The sequence below is a fragment of the Emydura macquarii genome, unplaced genomic scaffold (genome assembly GCF_026122565.2).
Source record: "Emydura macquarii macquarii isolate MOO-44397 ecotype Brisbane River unplaced genomic scaffold, CSIRO-AGI_Emac_v2 contig_3390, whole genome shotgun sequence".
NCBI lineage: Eukaryota > Metazoa > Chordata > Testudines > Chelidae > Emydura > Emydura macquarii.
Window position 1 is genome coordinate 8,796,236 of NW_027133527.1, and position 18,943 is coordinate 8,815,178.

The window sequence follows — 18,943 nt, forward strand, 5'->3', positions numbered from 1 at the left end:
CCAGCAATGCCCCTCTGCCATGTACTTTGGCCAAACCGGACTGTCACTACGCAAAAGAATAAATGGACACAAATCAGACATAAAAAATAATAACATCCATAAACCAGTTGGAGAACACTTCAATCTCCCAGGACACTGTGTAACTGACACAAAAGTTACTTCTACAAAAAAACTTCAAAAACAGACTTCAAAGAGAAACTGCGGAGTTAGAACTTACCTGCAAACTTGACACTATCAGACTGGGTCTAAATAGGGACTTGGAATGGTTCTCATTATAAGAAGTAATTGTCACTGTTCACACATTCTCACCTCCTAATCAATGGTTGTGAATAGGCCTCAACTACTTTAACTGAGTGGACTTAGCTTATTTCTACCTTCCCCATTGTTGTTCCTTAAACTTGTGTGTATATATATATATATATATATATATATGCCTCCTATGTGATTTCTATTCCTTACATCTGACAAAGTGGGTCGCAGCCCATGAAAGCTTATGCCTGCAGAAATTAAATTTGTTAGTCTTTAAAGTGCTACAGGACTCTCGTTGTTTTAGCTCCCTCTTTGTGTAAATTGATTTTAATGCACTTGTTTAGCGTATGTAATATTAAGTGAGTATAAGAGCCTACTTCTTACTGACTGTGTGGACCTGCTCCTTTTATCTCAACTGGTAGAGGCATTTGTCTTGGGTGCTGGATACCTTGGGTTTGACCCCGCTGGTCATTGCATATGTATTACCATAGTGTTGCTTATTCATATAACATTGTTATCGGCTGGGTGAAACTTTGTTATTGGTTAAGTTAAAACCCCATTGAGATTGATAGGTGTGAACTTACCCTTCCAGTTAACATAACTATAAGCTGCTCAGAAGCTTTTGACTGAGTGGTGTGTGTGTTTGAGTTTGAGTTTGAAGAGAGATCACACAGAAAATTAAGATTTGTCTACACTTGCGCTTATTCCAGCAAAACTTTTGTTGCTCAGGGCTGTGAAAAAAACCACCCCACTGAGCGACATAAATTTTGCGGGCATAAGTGCTAGTATAGCTGCTTTATTTCAGCGGGAGAGAGCTTTCCCGCCCACATATCTACTGCTCCTCCTTTCAGTGGTTTTATTATGTCGGTGTGAGAGCTCTCTCCCGCTGACATAACATGTCTACACTAGTGCTTATGCCTACAAAATTTATGTCACTCAGCATGGTGTTTTTTTCACATCTCTGAGCATCAGAAGTTTTGCCAGCATAAGTTCGAGTGTAGACAAGCCCTCAGAGCAGAGAGAGAAGTAGAGACAAAAAAGCCAAGCAAGAGACTGTAAGCACAGTGTGACTGGAAAAAGCTGTAGAGAGAGCTTTTGGGTCTCATGTTGGCAAAAGAGGCTCAGAGGTTATAAGCTTAAAAATGTCTCCTTTTGTTCTTGGTTCTTTCTGCATTCAGAGACACTGGATTTTATATGTTCCATGTTAAATAAACAAGATTGCGTCAAAGAAAATATCAGACTCCATCAATTTGTGCTTCCAGCTGGAACATCCTCAGAACCTTGACTAACCTCCTGGGTCAAAAAGGGGGAATCATATATACAGGGGTTTACATTTGGAAGGGATAATCTGTATTTTTTTACTGGCTCCCTGCAGGAATTGTGCCCATGGTGCCAGAAAGAGCAAATAAGTGAAATTTATGCAGTGGCTAATTTCAGGCTGTTGCTTCTGTTAAGCCTTGTGGGAAGAGCCCTGGGTAGGACCAGCACAGGGAAATGGCTCTATTGACAGGAGTGTACTGCAACTCCCACAAGAGTGGAGGATTGTACCTGTGCTACCTGTACACAGAACATTTCCCACAAAGCTCAGCAGAATCATTAAAGTGAATCGAAGAAGGACTGCATCCTTCTGTATCGTTTGCTTTTCACTGCTGGTCCTGGATCCTTTGTGTAGGGGCAACAGTACAAACTTGATCTTGGCAGAGGGGAGAGGAAAGGGAGTGGGTTGGAGAGACAGAATGAGACAAACAGGAAAAGGGGGAGTGCTGGCCTAGCAATAGTGCATCAAAATGTAGACCCAAATGCTGGATGCATCAAATTCAGGCCCTCAAATTTAGGATTTGTCTTTCACCTCAAGCTAAGTGAAGGAGCTGCAGCAGTGAGTTGAAGGTACATTCTGCCTTTAGATAACAAGCGGTATTACACTAGAGGAACTTGATCAAAGCATCAGAAAGATTCCCGACAGCAAAGCTTCAGGATCTGACTGTTGACCTGCTGAAATCTACAAATGTGCAAACAAAGACTTGCTGCAAAGATTGCACGAGGTATTGCTGCTCTGTTGGAAAGAAGAAACCCTTCTGCAGGATTTTAAGGATGCTAATTTGATCCAACTCTAAAAACAAAGGAGACAGAAGTAATTGTAATAACCACAGAGGTATATCTCCTCTTGACATTGTGGGAAAAATCTTAAGTTGTTTTCTTTTACCTAGACTTCAAGCTTTAGCTGAGAGAATCTATTCTGAGAGCCAGTGTGGCTTCCGCTCAGGAGGGTCCACCATAGACATGGTCTTCTCTGTAAGACAACTGCAGGAGAAGTGCAGAGAGAAGCATTTTCTACTGTACATGGCTTTTGTAGATTTAACAAAAGCCTTTGACATAGTTAGTCTGTCAGGGCTTTACATTGTTCTGAAGAAGCTTGTTTCTCCACCTGTCTGGCTAAACCTTGTGAAATTCTTACACGATGGCATGAAGGCAACTGTAATGTATGAAAGCTAAGAATCTGACCTTGTTTAACATCAACAGTGGAGTGAAGCAGAGTTGTGTACTGGCTTCTACAGTGTTTAATATCTGTTTCTCATTCCTGCTTCAGCATGCATTCCGTGATGTTCAAGAGGGTGTCTATCTTAGCACTAGACATGATGGAGGTTTGCTTAATATTGCAAGGTTCAGAGATAAAAGGAAGTTGAAAGAGATCATTGTAAGGGACCTGTTTGCAGATGATACAGCCCTTGTGGCTCACAGTGTTGATGCCCTACAACATCTTATTTCCAAGTTCTCTGATCTGTGCAAAATCTTTGGGCTGGCAGTAAGCTTGAAGCCTACTGTTATCATGCACCAAGACTCTTCAGAACCAGTTCCAGGTGTCACCTGAGATGTATTCATCTTGATGATGTTGATCAATTTTGCTACCTTCATTCTACTGTTACCCACAATGTAGATATTGATGCTGATCTCACTACTAGAATTGGCAAAGCAGCCAGGATCTTTGGTCTTTTGCAAGACAGAACCTGGAACAATAACAAATTGTCAACTAAAGTGAAAATCCATATTTGAGACATGTGTTTTATCCACTCTTCTATATGGCTCAGAAACATGGACTACTTAAATCAAACATATGAAAAGACTGAACAGCTTTTATATCAGATTCCCGTGTAAAATTCTTTGAATAAGACGGCAAGACAGGGCGACAAATATGGAAGTGTTAAATCATGCTGGTATGTCATTCATGGGAATGTTGATTAATAAGAAAGACTCAGGTGGCTTGGACATGTCAAGGGAATGCTGGATTATGGGATCCCAAAGATTGTGCTGTTCTCTGAAGCTTGTGAAGGGTCTAGAAAGAGAAACAAAAAGCCGTGCAGATTTTGGAATGCCTGCAAAATCTCTGTGGCTGATTGGGAAAGGAGTATAGAATGCTGCTTTGAGTGGCAGCGTCAGGTTGTAGATGGAGTTAGGCATTGTGAAGCAGACTGGATTAAGCTTTGTTATGACCAGCATCAGAGGAGGAAAGAATCTGCAGTTCAGATTCAGAGGACTGCTAGTGCGTTGGTATGCCTTACTCTGGACAGGACTGTGACTCACCTATCAGACTCAGCAGCCATCAAAGAACTCGTCGGCACATATGCCATCCTCTGTAAAGAGTGATGGTGCCATTGACTGATATAATAATTAGACTTTTCTTGTAAAATTGTCCTAGTTTTCATCTGAGATGGTTCAAAACCTCCAGTGCCTAGAAAGTCCAGGCAGCATTAGAGAGTATTAATGTTGCTTTCAGTACGTCTTGATTTTAAGAGTATTATGGTTCATGTAAACAAGGGCTTTATACATATTTAAAAGTGGAATTGATTTGAGCCTGCATTATTATGGCAGATGATATTTGTTGGGGTGCAGTCAGTAGTGATTACTGAGAATCGTGCTGATTAAGTGAGCAAAGAAAAAGGCAAAATAGCATCATTAAGGGTTTGCGTTTCAAAGCAATACTCTAAATGCTAAATATTTTATTGTTTAGAACAACTTCCACCTGAACAAAGCCACAGCTTTATATATAATGTGGTAGAGAGGTCCATTGGTGGTTCATTATGCTGTGTCAGCAGTTCATCAGGTGTGACATACTCACTACACCTGACACATTGTCATAATCTGTATCTAAAAAGTGGCATGTAAGATCTTGGAAAACTAATAACTCACTGATCATTAATATTCTTGTGTGATGTGTATACAGGGTGTATACAAAGAGTTATGGGTATGTGCTAGAATTATGTTCTTAAGATGTGTTTGGCAAGCAATGAATAAGCACAGTCTGCCGTAGACAATGGATGTGTATTTTCTTGACTGACCAACTTGTTGTCAGGCCAAGACAATGAAGGCGTGTTTACATAAAAGGTAACCAAAGCCATCAATCTATCAAGTGGGGGAGATAACCTTGTTGTGGGAGTCTAAACCTCAAATGATAAGTAATTGAATCCAGTGATTTATAACACAGTAATATTGTATACAAGTTAGGTCTTTTCTGAAAGCTAATGATACATTGGTGATTGATTATCATTGTGAAATGTATGTATTAACACTGTATGAGAAAATATGGATGCTTAATCATAGAGTTGGAAGGGATCTCAGGAGGTCATCTAGTCCAATCCCCTGCTCAGAGCAGGACTAACCTCAGCTAAATAATCCCAGCGAGGGTTTTCTCAAGCCACAGCTTAAAAAACTCTAAAGATGGAGATTCCACCACCTCCCTAGGTAACCCATTCCAGTGCTTCACCACCCTCCTAGTGAAAAACTTTTTCCTAATGTCCAACCTAGACCTCCCCCACTGCAATTTGAGACCATTGCTCCTTGTTCTGTCATCTGCCACCACTGAGAACAGCCTAGCTCCATCCTCCCTGGAACCCCCCTTCAGATAGATGAAGGCTGTCAAATCCCCCCTCACTCTTCTCTTCTACAGACTAAAGAAGCCTAGTTCCTTCAGCCTCTCCTCCTAAGTCTTGTACTCCAGCTCCTTAATCATTTTTGTTGCTCTCCACTGGACTCTCTCCAACTTGTCCACATCCTTTTTGTAGTGGGGGTCCAAAACTGGACACAATACTCCAAATGCGTCCTCACCAATGCCGAATAGAGGGGAATAATCACTTCCTGCGATCTGTTGGCAATGCTCCTACTAATGCAGCCCAATATGCTATTAGCCTTCTTGGCAACCAGGGCACACTGCTGATTCATATCCAGCTTCTTATCCACTGTAACCCCCAGGTCCCTTTCTGCAGAACTGCTGCGTAGCCTGTCGGTCCCCAGTCTGTAGCTGTGTATGGGATTTTTCCATCCAAAGTGAAGGACTCCGCACTTGTCCTTGTTGAACCTCATCAGATTTCTTTTGGCCCAATCTTCCAGTTTGTTTAGATCCTTCTGTATCCTATCCCTACCTTGCAGGGAATCTACCACTCCCCCTAGCTTAGTGTCATCTGCAAACTTGCTGAGGGTGCAATCTACCCCATCCTCTAGATCATGAATGAAGATGTTGAACAAAACCGGCCTCAGCACTGACCCCTGTGACCGGCTGCCAGCTAGACATGGAGCCATTGATCACTATGCGTTGAGCCCTATGCTCTAGCCAGTTCTCTATCCATTTTATAATCCATTCATCCAACCCATACTTCTTTAACTTGCTGATAAGAATACTGTGTGAGACTGTATCAAAAGCTTTGCTAAAGTCAAGGTATATCACGTCCACCGCTTTCCCCACATGCACAGAGCCAATCACCTCTTCATAGAAAGCAATCAGGTTGGTCAGGCATGACTTGCCCTTGGTGAATCCAAGTTGACTGTTCCTGATCACCTTCCTCTCTTCCAAGTGCCTTAAAATGGATTCCTTGAGGACCTGCTCCATGATTTTTCCAGGGACTGAGGTGAGGCTGACCAGTCTGTTGTTCCCTGGATCCTCTTTCCTCCCTTTCTTGAAGATGGGCACTATATTTGCTTTTTTCCAGTCATCAGGGACCTCCCCCAATTGCCACGAGCTTTCAAAGATAATAGCCAATGGCTCTGAAATCACATCAGCCAACTCCCTCAGCACCCTCGGGTGCATTGCGTCTGGACCCATGGACTTGTGTGTGTCCAATCTTTCTAAATAGTCTTAGACCTGTTCCTTCAGCACTGAGGGATGTTCACCTCCTTCCCATTCTGTGCCGCCCAGTGCGCATGGGAGCTGATCTTGTCTGGGAAGACAGAGGCAAAAAAGGCATTGAGTACCTCAGTTTTCTCCACATCCTCTGTCACTAGGTTGCCTCTCCCATTCTATAAGGGGCCCACACTTTCCCTAATCTTCCTCCTGTTGGTAACATACCTGTAGAAACCCTTCTTGTTCCCCTTCACATCCCTTCCTGGCTGCAACTCCACTTACGCTTTGGCCTTCCTGTTTTCATTCCTGCATGTTCGAGCAGTATTTTTATAATCCTCCCTAGTCATCTGACTAAGCTTCCATTTCTTGTAAGCTTCTTTTTTGTGTTTAAGCTCACCGAAGACTTCTTTGTTAAGCGAAGTTGGACGCCTACTATATTTGCTATTCTTTCTGCAATCGGGATGGTTTGTTCCTGTGCCCTCAATAAGGTTTCTTTAAAATACAGCCAGCTCTCTTGGATTCGTTTCCCCCTCATATTAGCCTCCCAGGGGATCCTGCCCATCAGCTCCCTGAGGGAGTCAAAGTCCGCTTTTCTGAAGTCCAGGGTCCGTATCCTGATGTTCTCCTTTCTTCCTTTTGTCAGGATCCTGAACTCGACCATCTCGTAGTTACTGCTGCCTAGATTGCCACCCACTTCTACTTCCCTTACCAAATCTTCCCTGTTTGTGAACAGCAGGTCAAGAGAAGCATGGCCCCTATTTGGTTGCTCCAGCACTTGCACCAGGAAGTTGTCTGCGACACTATCTAAAAACTTCCTGGATTGTTTGTGCTCTGCTGTATTGCTCTTCCAGCAGATGTCGGGATGATTGAAGTCCCCCATGAGAATCGGGTCCTGGGAACTGGAAACTTTCCCTAGTTGACTGAAGAAAGCCTCATCTACCTTATCCTCCTGGTCTGGTGGTCTATAACAGACACCCACCACGATATCACCCTTATTGTTCTTGCTTCTAAGCTTAACCCAGAGACTCTCAACTGGCTTATCTCCAGTTTCATGCTGGAGCTCAGAGCAGTCATAGAGCTCTCTTACTTACAGTGCAACTCCTCCACCCTTTCGCCCCTGCCTGTCCTTCCTGAACAGTTTATACCCATCCATGACAGTGCTCCAGTTGTGTGAGTTACTCCACCAAGTCTCAGTTATTCCAATCATGTCATAGTTTCTTGACTGTGCCAGGACTTCTAATTCCTCCTGCTTGTTTCCCTAGCTTCTTGCATTTTTGTATAGGCACTTGAGATAACTAGCCGATTGCCCTACTTTCTCAGTATGAATCAGGAGGCCTCCCCTGCTGCATCCTCCTCCTTCTGTTTCCTTGTGGTTTCCCACTTCCCCACTTACCTTCGGGCTTAGGTCTTCGTCTCCCATCGAACCTAGTTTAAAGCCCTCCTCACTAGGTTAGCCAGCCTGTCCGCAAAGATACTCTTCCTGTCTTCGTTAGGTGAATCCTGTCTCTTCCTAGTAATCTTTCTTCCTGGAACAACATCCCATGATCGAAGAATCCAAAGCCCTCTCTCTGATACCACCTGCGTAACCACGCATTTACTTCTGCTATGCGACGGTCCCTACCTGGACCTTTTCTTTCAACAGGGAGGATGGATGAGAACACCACTGAATGATATTATGCTTTGAAGTCTGTGACCAAACTCAGGGAGAAACAGTTTTTTTCCCAGACAGGAGAGAAGGCAGTTATGAAAACTAAGCAACTTATGACCAAAAACAAGGAAAGTCCCATTTACATGTAAATTAGCAAGCGGTATGGGAAGCCCACAGGAAGAGAAGAACAGTGTGAGGTCATCCTGAGTCTGGGGACAAAATAGTGAGTTTGGGAAGATATAAGGAGAGAGAAGAAACCATATTGGCATCTATCACTGGACAGACACAAAGGGACAGAGCTCTTGCAAGCTGACACAGCTGATCCTTCAAGCAATAGGGCTGAAGTCTTTGGGAACTGAATATAAGTGTGAGACCTGCTTAGGCAAAGATCTTTCACCTAGGAAGACAAGGGAAACCATCACCCTTGTACTTCTGTGGAAGGTCCTAACTGACTGAAAGTCAGCCATGACTGGAAAGAAAATGATTGGTGAGAAAACTACCTTGATCAAAATCTGTAGCTTATTAGTTAGGTCTTAGCCATTAGAAAGCATATTTTTATTTTTGTTTGTAACCCATTTTACTTTCTATTTCTTCTATTTGTTATCACTTATCTTGTGTTCTTTTGTTAATAAACTTGTTTTACTTTAGATCTAAACCAGAGTTTCTCAACCTGGGGGTCGTGGGATGGGTTTAGGGGGGTTGCAAGTGCAGGGCAAGTGTTAGGGGTTGGCAAGCAAGGCAGGTGCCCATGGCTTCAGGAAGCGAAGTTACAGGCTTCAGCCCCGGGTGGTGGGGCTCAGGCTGTGGCTTCAGCCCTAGGTGGCAGGGCTGAAGCATGTAACTTAGCTTCATGAGGCCCTCTGTGGTGGTGTGCCCCAGGCACTTACTCTGCTTGCCATCCCTTCACTCCTGTTAGTAAGTGGGCCACAAGTCCAAAGGGGGTCATCAGCACAAAAAGGTTGAGAAACACTGATCTAAGCCAACCCAGTGCTTTATTTGAAGTGAAGTGATTAACTCCAATTAAAGTAATAAATGGTACTTTTGTCTCTTTAAGGGAGAACAAACATTATTTCTCTGAGCATTCTAGGAAAAGGATGGACACTTCAGGGCAGATGGTATTGGGAAGTTCAGGACTGAGTGTGTGTTGGGTGTTACCCTGCAAGTAATAACCAAGGCTGGTGGAGACCAATGTGGAGTTGTTTTATTGTAGGCAGGCAGCTGGGGTCATAGCGCTGAACCAAGGCTGCACAGCACACAGATGCCCAGGGAACTACATGCTTGTCTACTGGTTGTTGGTGTCTGGGCTGTGAGCCACAGTAGCAGAGCATTTAAGGCAGCCAGAATTACAGGGCAACGGGTGAGACAACTTTTCACTGGTCTGAATTGCACTCCCAGAATGTGACAAGTAAGTTATAAGAAGGAAAGGGATAACAAAATGTTGGGTTGGGAGTTTAAACACAATCCTCTAAGCACTGTATAGTGGCACTCCATAATTGTTTTCTTCTATTATGTAGTTGTCCTTATCTGCATCGAACAACAGGAGATACAGAAAGAAAATATCATCTCAGATATTACAAGACTGGAACATGTATTCATGAAACAGACGCGCGGGGTCATTGTGTGAAGAATGGACTCCACTGTGCATTTGCTCATGGGCCTCATGACCTTAGACCACCAGTATATGATACAAGGTATCCTTTTATTTTTAACTTTCAGACCATTGTCTTGTAACATTCCAGTCCATAGACATTAAACATTTATCTCCGAATACAATTAACTTTGCAATCAAATGTATAATTAACTTTCTGATATTATTACTATAAATATAAAAACCTATATTAAAGCAATGTTAAGATTGCAAATGTAAACAGAATGGGAAGTTAAAATATTAACATTTTTAGAGCAACAATAACATCCATATATGAAGGGTCTGCATGTAATACACTTAAGACTGCACAAGGCTGGATATTTTACCTCTGCCATCATGCTGTGTAGATCTGCTTGTGCTGCTTAAATTCACAAAAATGGTCACTTTGATGCTATCTTTCAGCTTCTCATCTTGTGTTCATGACATTTTTCGTACTTTTTACATATCATCTATGGAATATTTTATTTGTTGTCTCCCCACCCCCAAAAAAAGTGAGAGATTGGTGGTCTCTGTTGCTGCCTTTCAAAGGTGAGCTGAGGTGGCAGCCAAAGGGAGATGTTTTGTGATTCAGTATAACAGTGAAGATGAGAGGTACATTAGAACCTCAGAGTTATGAACACCTTGGAAATGGACGAGGTTTGTAAATCTGAACAAAACGTTATGGTGATTCTTTCAGAAGTTTGTAACTGAACATTGACTTATTATAGCTTTGAATCTTCACTGTGCAGAAGAAAAATGCTGCTTTTAACCATCTTAATTTAAATGAAACAGGCACAGAAACAGTTTCTTTATCTTGTTAAATATTTTTTTAAACTTTCCCTTTGTTTTTAGTAGTTTACATTTAACACAGTACTAGGGAACGGGGGAAGGGGCTGCCCTGTGCCGGCGGGGCTCCCGGGGACGCGGTCTCAGCCACAGGCCGTGGCTGTCCCTGGGTCCCCACTCCAGCGCCTGTTCCTCATCCGTGCTCCTCTTTGGGGGCTGTCCAGCTCCTCCACTCTCAGTCCTTCTGGGGTCTCCAATGGGGGGTCCCAGAGCAGGGTCCTGGCCGAGTTGTATTTTATTTATTTATTTTTTTTGACGCTGCTGCCTGATTGCGTACTTCCTGTTCCAAATGAGGTGTGTGGTTGACCCATCAGTTTGTAACTCTGATTTTCGTAACCCTGAGGTTCTGCTGTATCTTTGACCATGGACCAGCTTTTGAGATACTAGGGGACAAGAGGAAGGGGATGAAGCACTAGTTTGGGATAAACATTGGGATTCATATAAGAGGTGGTGATTGCCAGCTAAAGCTTCTTAGCCCTGTAGGGATGGAGCTCTCCTCCTGCAGGATTGAAGAGCCTTTAATAGCATCCACTACCTTCTGCAAACTGTTATTCCTTGTTCTCCGCCTACAGCTTCAGGCTCACTGCTGTGCTATTGAATTGTTCCCAGAATAATTTCTCTAACATTAAAGCTTATTGAATAATTTCATAGTCATTTAACATGACATTTAATTCCCACCTTGCTACCCTGCATCTTTGCATGATCACATACTGTTTTCAATTATATATCATATACCATTTTTTCCATAGAATTCCTGCTTCGTTCAATGTGTAGGAGAGATGGTGCTCCATTTGAGACAGCAATTCAGTATTTTTTTATCTTCCTCATTCACCATGTGGTACTATGCCTATTTTCTGCACACCAAGCCTCGTAATGAATACAGTATTTTCCATTTCCTTGTGACCTTTTCTACTGTAATCATTCCTGTAGTACCTGAGTATCTCACAGACATTTAAGGAATTTACCTTCACAAAACCTCTGTAATGTAGAGAAGCATGATTATCCTAGTTTTATGCATGGAGAACTGAAGCGCAGAGAGATTTAAGCCAAAATTTGCAAAAGTCACTGCTAAATGCTTCATTGATTGGATTTCCAATTTGAGATGCCCTAGGGTTTGATTTTTGTTTTTTCTCATTAATCACACAATAGTGTCTCATTCATAGTCCATCCTGTGCACTGAATGAGGCAGGAATCCTGTTGAAAACATAGTATGTGATATATAATTAAAGACTGTGCAGAGGAATTGTGACAAAGAGGCCAAATTATACAACCTCCCCTGTAAAGAACATAACCTTATACATGCTTGAATTGTGGAGGAAATGAGTGATGGGCAGGGGTGAGTTGTGGGTGTGAGGGCAGGTTAAGAGATGGGAGGAGATAGGATTACTTGGGTGGATGTAAGGTTTAGAGGACGAAAGCAAGGAAGCACGGTCTGCCTTTGTGACAGCAGAAGAAAAGAGTGAAGAGGTAATGGAGGAAGGAAAAGGTAAGGGGGAGAGGATGGAGGTCACATCAAATTCTTGGGGTTTTTTTATTGAAGTTGTCAAAATCCTGACAGGATGGGAGAGGATTTTAAGACGAAGTGAAAAATGGCAAATAGGCAGCTTATTTTATGAGTGTGGAAATCATTGAGAGTGGAGGAATAATGTTGCTGCTTAACCAGAAAGAAGGGAAAGGTGAATAAGAATGAACTTGTAGTGGAGGAAGTCAGCATAGGCATGGGACTTTAACCATACACTCTCATGAGTGCAGAAACAGGAGCAGAGGAAGTAAATGTTCAGGGTGGGATTGTGGAGGCAGAGGTAGGGGTTGGCAGGATGAACCTGGAAGCGTGAGAGAGGGGAAAAGGAATCAAAGCTGGTGGAGAACATAGGGTAGAGAGAGCCAACAATGATCATCTCAGTGGATGAGAAAGAAGTCTTCGGTGAGCTTAAACACAAAAAAGGTGCTTACAAGAAGTGGAAGCTTGGTCAGATGACTAGGGAGGATTATAAAAATACTGCTCGAACATGCAGGAATGAAATCAGGAAGGCCAAAGCGTAAGTGGAGTTGCAGCTAGCAAGGGACGTGAAGGGGAACAAGAAGGGATTCTACAGGTATGTGACTAACAAGAGGAAGATTAGGGAAAGTATGTGGCCCTTATAGAATGGGAGAGGCAACCTAGTGACAGAGGATGTGGAGAAAGCTGAGGTACTCAATGCCTTTTTTGCCTCTGTCCTCACAGACAAGGTCAGTTCCCAGACTCCTGCACTGGGCAGCACAGAATGGGGAGGAGGTGAACATCCCTCAGTGCTGAAGAACAGGTTCAGGACTATTTAGAAAGATTGGACATACACAAGTCCATGGGGCCTGATGCAATGCATCCAAGGGTGATGAGGGAGTCGGCTGATGTGATTTCAGAGCCATTGGCTATTATCTTTGAAAGCTCATGGCAATTGGGGGAGGTCCCTGATGATTGGAAAAAAGCAAATATAGTGCCCATCTTCAAGAAAGGGAAGAATGAGGATCCAGGGAACGACAGACTGGTCAGCCTCACCTCAGACCCTGGAAAAATCATGGAGCAGGTCCTCAAGGAATCCATTTTAAGGCACTTAGAAGAGAGGAAGGTGATAAGGAACAGTCAACATGGATTCACCAATGGCAAGTCATGCCTGACCAACCTGATTGCCTTCTATGAAGAGGTGACTGGCTCTGTGCATGTGGGGAAAGCGGTGGATGTGATATACCTTGACTTTAGTAAAGCTTTTGATAGTCTCCCACAATATTCTTATCAGCAAGTTAAAGACTTATGGGTTGGATGAATGGACTATAAAATGGATAGAGAACTGGCTAGATCATCGGGCACAATGGATAGTGATCAATAGCTCGATGTCTAGCTGGCAGCCAGTAACAAGCGGAGTGCCCCAGGGGTTGGTCCTGGGGCCAGTTTTGTTCAACATCTTCATTAATGATCTGGAGGATGGGATAGATTGCACCCTCAGCAAGTGTGCAGATGACGCTAAGCTAGAGGGAGTGGTATATATCCTGAAAGGTAGGGATAGGATCTAGAGTGACCTAGACAAATTGGAGGATTGGGCCAAAAGAAATCGGATGAGATTCAACAAGGACAAGTGCAGAGTCCTGCACTTAGGTTGGAAGAACCCCATGCACAGCTACAGACTGGGGACCGACGGGCTAGGCAGCAGTTCTGCAGAAAGGGACCTGGGGGTTACAGTGGATAAGGAGCTGGATATGAGTCAGCAGTGTGCCCTGGTTGCCAAGAAGGCTAATAGCATATTGGGCTGCATTAGTAGGAGCATTGCCAGATCGAAAGGAAGTGATTATTCCCCTCTCTTCGGCATTGGTGAGGCTGCATTTGGAGTATTGTGTCCAGTTTAGGGCCCCTCACTACAAAAAGGATGTGAACAAGTTGGAGAGAGTTCAGCGGAAAGCAACAAAAATGATTAGGGGGCTGGAGCACATGACTTACGAAGAGAGGCTGAGGGAACTAGGCTTGTTTGGTCTGCAAAAGAGAAGAATGAGGGGGGATTTAATAGCAGCCTTTAACTACCTGAAAGGGGGTTCCAGGGAGGATGGAGCTAGGCTGTTCTCAGTGGTAGAACAAGGAGCAATGGTCTCAAGTTGCAGTGGGGGAGGTCTAGGTTGGATATTAGGAAAAAGTTTTTCACTAGGAGAGTGGTGAAGCCCTGGCATGGGTTACCTAGGGAGGTGGTGGAATCTCCATCTTTAGAGGTTTTTGAGCTGCGGCGTAACAAAACCCTGGCTGGGATGATTTAGCTGAGGTTAGTCCTGCTTTGAGCAGGGGGTTGGACTAGATGACCTCCTGAGGTCCCTTCCAACTCTAATCTTCTATGATTCTAAAAGGAGAGCAGCTATGGAGGCGATGTTGGAGGGCAAGATTCAAGTCTCAGGGAGAACCAGGATAAGGAAGTGAAGGTGTCTGGGATAGCTGTTATCTCTTTGGAGATTGAATGGGCATTTTGGAGGGAGGCGAGAAATGAGGGTAATGTGAGGTTTGAAGAAGAAAAGCTATTGGGATGTAGATAATGATGGGGAAGGGTGCTGGAAGAGAAGAGTGGGAATGTGGTCAGTGGGGTTGGGTTGGAATAGCTGGAGGCAATGAGGGGAAGTCAAGAGACTGTGTGAGATATGTTTTTTTGGGGAGGTAGAAGGAGTTGGGAAATGCATGTATGTTGAAAGACTCAGTGGCCAAATCACTCTTCTGCTGGGGTGAAATTATCCACAGTGGTACTGTGGAAGTACCTAGAGGCATCCATCAGGACCTCATTTTGCTGTACTGTACCATGTAATACGAAAGAGAATCCATGCCCTGAAGAGTTGACAATCTTGGCATATGACAAGAGAGAACAGATGGATACAGCAACAAATGGGATAGGGAGTGACAAGGTAGTGTTGAAATAATCATGTTTAGAGCAGTAAGCAATAGCCCAGCATGCTAGCTGTCCAGCCATTGTTGAGTGTTTTATAGATATCACAGCTGAAGGGATTTTCAGGATGATAGTGGGGTGGCTTTATGGATTTATATGTGGTGCTTCTTCCAGGCATAAGAGGTGGAATAGGAGAAAGCACTAAAGGTTCTTGAGGGCATATTATACTAATGGGTAATAAAAGTTGGGATAGTTGATAGAATGGAGGTGAGAGTGGCAGGATGGAGAAAAAAATATTTTTTTTGTAAATTAAAAAAAATCAGTTTTTAATTTTAAATAAAATACAGGTTTATTTAAAAAAAAACCTATTTAAAATTAATTTGAAATTGACAGTTTATGCTAATGCCTAAATTTATTATATTCCATTAAAATCACTCACATAGAAAAAAATATTAAGCAGTACATGTTTGCTGGCAAGTTTTAAAGAAAGTCAGACCACTGACCTGGTGAAAGTCACTGGCGAAGTATCTGGAACCAGAGTTTGTTGAAGGGCTAAATCAGCTTTTGACTGGATTAGCCTCTTCTGCAGGTGCAAAGAGAATGCTTTCTTCAGTTCATTCAACTAGTTCATTCAAAGTTAAGAAACCAATTGGGAGTTGAAAAAGCAGGAAAGCTTGTTTTCCTCTTCCAATCTCTGAATAAAAACTAGATGTGAGAGGATAAGATCTATTAGTTCTAAAATCTTGAAGGACATAGTAACTAGAAACAATTAATTCAGTTTACTAACTACAGATAATACTCTTTGTTTAATAAATCAATTTGTTTTAAATGCAAAACATGTTTTAAAACATTTTTGATAATCTTTTCCCCTCATGCTTACAGCATATGTAAGGTAGTTTTACTTAATTTTTTTAAAATGCTGTTTGTTCATTTTGAGTTGAATTTGAATTTCCTTCCAAACAGAACTTGACACTAATCACAAGTACAGAATTTAATCATTTAGTAAATAAGAAATGAATCATTCTCCATTTTCTAACATAATGAAAAATATAAAAATTAAGAATATGAAAAAATGTAAATTAAACAATATAATTGCTTAAATGTGTACAAATATATTCTCCTGGTTAGCAAAGAGAAGCACCAAATTTGATGTAAATACTATTAGTTGCAATTTACTGTGTTTTAATAGTTTTCAATCAGTGAGAATCAACTTTTATTTTTGAAAAAACTAAAAAAGTAGCAATGCAAAACATGATTAAAAATCAATTATTTAAATCATGATTAAAATTTAAACCGATCCATCCTGGTGTGTGGTTGGTAACACATTAGAATTGATAGGCAGGGCCTGTCAAAGCTGTAAAGAGCCTGTATAGGTAAAACTACTGGATGGATGCAAAGAGAAGCATGATGTAATCAGAGCAATAAGAAAATATGATGATCTTATAGCAGAAGACTGAGATGTGGAAGGGTGCAGCAGCACCAAGGTCCATATTTTTTTAAAGGTATTTAGGCGTTGCTGTCCTCAGCTTTCCAATATCTGACTAATTTTGGAGCCCACATTTCACTTTCAGAAGAGATTTAGGTACTTAAAAGCCAAAATCCCTGAGTGCCTAAATTGCTTTTGAAAATGAAATATAGGCTTGTGAATTAGTTAGGCATTGCAATGCAGAGCACAGCAATTCCTAAATACCTATAAAAATTTAGGTCCAAGTGCTTTCAGTTTTGCCCCAGGAAGGAGCAGAGTGCTGGATTCATGATGCATGCCTTCCTGATGAACTGGAGTAAATATGAACTTTGTGTCCTCTGTTACCTGTGATTTCCCAAGGGTGATCAGGAAAATCATATAATACATGTCCTGTATGTTGCCAGGAGTTTGGGTCTCAGATAGTTTTGGTCCTCTGGGCTCAAAGATCTGGAGGCAAAGCCACTTATGCATCTTCTAGATCTTCTGTCTCAAGATCAGGATCAGGTACTTTATCCGGGTCCAAAATCTCTGCACTTACTGGCATAGGTCATCTGCTTTATGGAGACCAGCCTTTCTCAGAAAGGTCTGGGAGGTGATTTTGCAGAGTTGGAAAATGTTGTCTAGAATATCCTATGCAGCCAAAGAGAAAAGATTTTTTTTTTTTTTTTTTTTACATGGGAAGCACATATTAACGTGGTACTTGTCTCATCACCAGTCCCAGACATCTGAGGACACTTAGTGAGACCTCTTGAGACACAATAAGTTCCCTAAAATTCATTTTTCAGTGATGGCAGCATATCATTTTCCACTATAATGAACCTCTGTGTTTGTATGCCCTACAGTCAAGAATGTTTATAAGTAGTCTTATCTAATATCTTTCCACCTGTGTATGAACTGGTATATTTGTAGGATCTTAACCTCATCCTAACAAAACTCTCATAGTCTCCAAATGAGACCCTGGGATAAAATTACGTCTATAGCTTGTTTGGTGCTTATGAGCCTTGTGATGATAACATTAGCCAAAAAAGTCAGCAAGCTCCAAGCTTTAATGCTGACCCTTGTTATACAGCTTTCAATTATTTTTATTATTTATTACAATCGTACCTAGAGTCTCTGATCAATATTGAGGCATTATTGTGTTATGATCTATACCCACAAGTAACGATAAAGTTCAAACTCTGAAGATTTACCAGTATAAACAGAGGAGAGACAAGGAGGGAAGAAGATAAGGAGGATATCTTCATCCTAAATTAATTCTTAAAATGGCCTTTGATTTTCATCTGAATCAAATCCTCAGTTTACTTCTCTTGTTTCCCAAACTCTTTCACTGTAAAGGGTGGTCAATTTACACGATAGAGGCTATGGGGGGCCTTGGTTACCTCCTTAAAAGAACAAAATTATTCCATAAATGTACTAGATTGTCTGTCTGTAGTTTAGAATGATAGTGAGGAGCCAAACTGTTTCCCACAACATTTTTCAGAGCAGATCAAACTTCTATAGAAACATGCCATGAGATCCAGTCCCTAAGGATGACAGAGTGCATTTATTAGATCCAAAATAGTTCTGAAGGCATGGCGTTGGCATGTTCTGGTTGTAGAAATACAACCGCTCTCACAAAGAGGGAAGAATTGGTAGGGGAAGTAGAAGTGGATGGCAGCCTGGGCAGCAGTTACCATGAGATGGTAGAGTTCAAGATCCTGACGAAAGAAAGGAGAACAGCAGAATGCAGACCGTAGACTTCAGAAAAGCAGACTTTGACTCTCTCAGGGAGCTGATGAGCAGGCTCGCAGGGAGGCTAATATGAGGGGGAAAGGAGTCCAAGAAAGCTTGCTATATTTTAAAGATTTTAAAATTAATATTGAGGGGGAAACCATCCTGATGTGCAGAAAAATAGCAAATATGGCAGGCAACCATCTTGTCTTAACAGAGAAATCTTCAATGAGCTTTAACACAAAAAGAAAGCTTACAAGAAATGGAAATTTGGACAGATGACTAGGGAAGAGTATAAAAATACTGCTTGAGCATGCAGGAGTGAAATCAGGAAAGACAAAACACAATTGGAATTGCAGCTAGCGAAGGATATGAAGGATAACAAGAAGGGTTTCTACAGGTGTGTCAGCAACAAGAAAGTGATGAGGTAAAGTGTGGGCCCCTTGCTAAATGGGGGAGGCAGCCTTGAGACAGGTGATGTGGAAAAAGCTGAAGTACTCAATGCTTTTTTTGCCTCTGTGTTCACAGACAAGGTCAGCTCCCAGACTACTGCACTGGGCAGGACAGAATGGGGAGGAGGTGAGCAGCCCTCGGTGAAAAGAACAGGTTCAGGGCTACTTAGAAAAGCTGTACATGCACATGTTCAGGGTGCTGGATGCAATGTATCTGAAGATGCTGAGAGAGTTGACTGATGTGTTTGCAGAGCCATTGGCCATTATCTTTGTAAACTCGTAGCGATTGGGGGAGGTCCTGGTCGATTAGAAAAAGGCATATATAGTGCCCATCTTTTTTAAAAAAGGAAAGAAGGAGGATCTGGGAAACTACAGACCAGTCAGCCTCATCTCAGTCCTGGAAAAATCATGGAGCAGGTCCTCAAGGAATCCTTTTTGAGGCACTTGGA

The 18,943-nt window shown here is 42.2% G+C and overlaps 1 protein-coding gene across 4 annotated transcripts in view; it reads left to right on the plus strand.

The window, feature by feature from the left end:
- The window catches only part of UNKL (unk like zinc finger), a 133,423-nt gene that overhangs the window by 6,270 nt on the left and 108,210 nt on the right, over positions 1 to 18,943 (plus strand). For all 4 annotated transcript variants that reach the window (XM_067534363.1, XM_067534364.1, XM_067534365.1 and 1 more), the window contains exon 3: positions 9,521 to 9,697. In XM_067534363.1, coding sequence (XP_067390464.1) covers positions 9,521 to 9,697 — 177 coding nt within the window. The remainder of the gene's footprint in view (positions 1 to 9,520; positions 9,698 to 18,943) is intronic.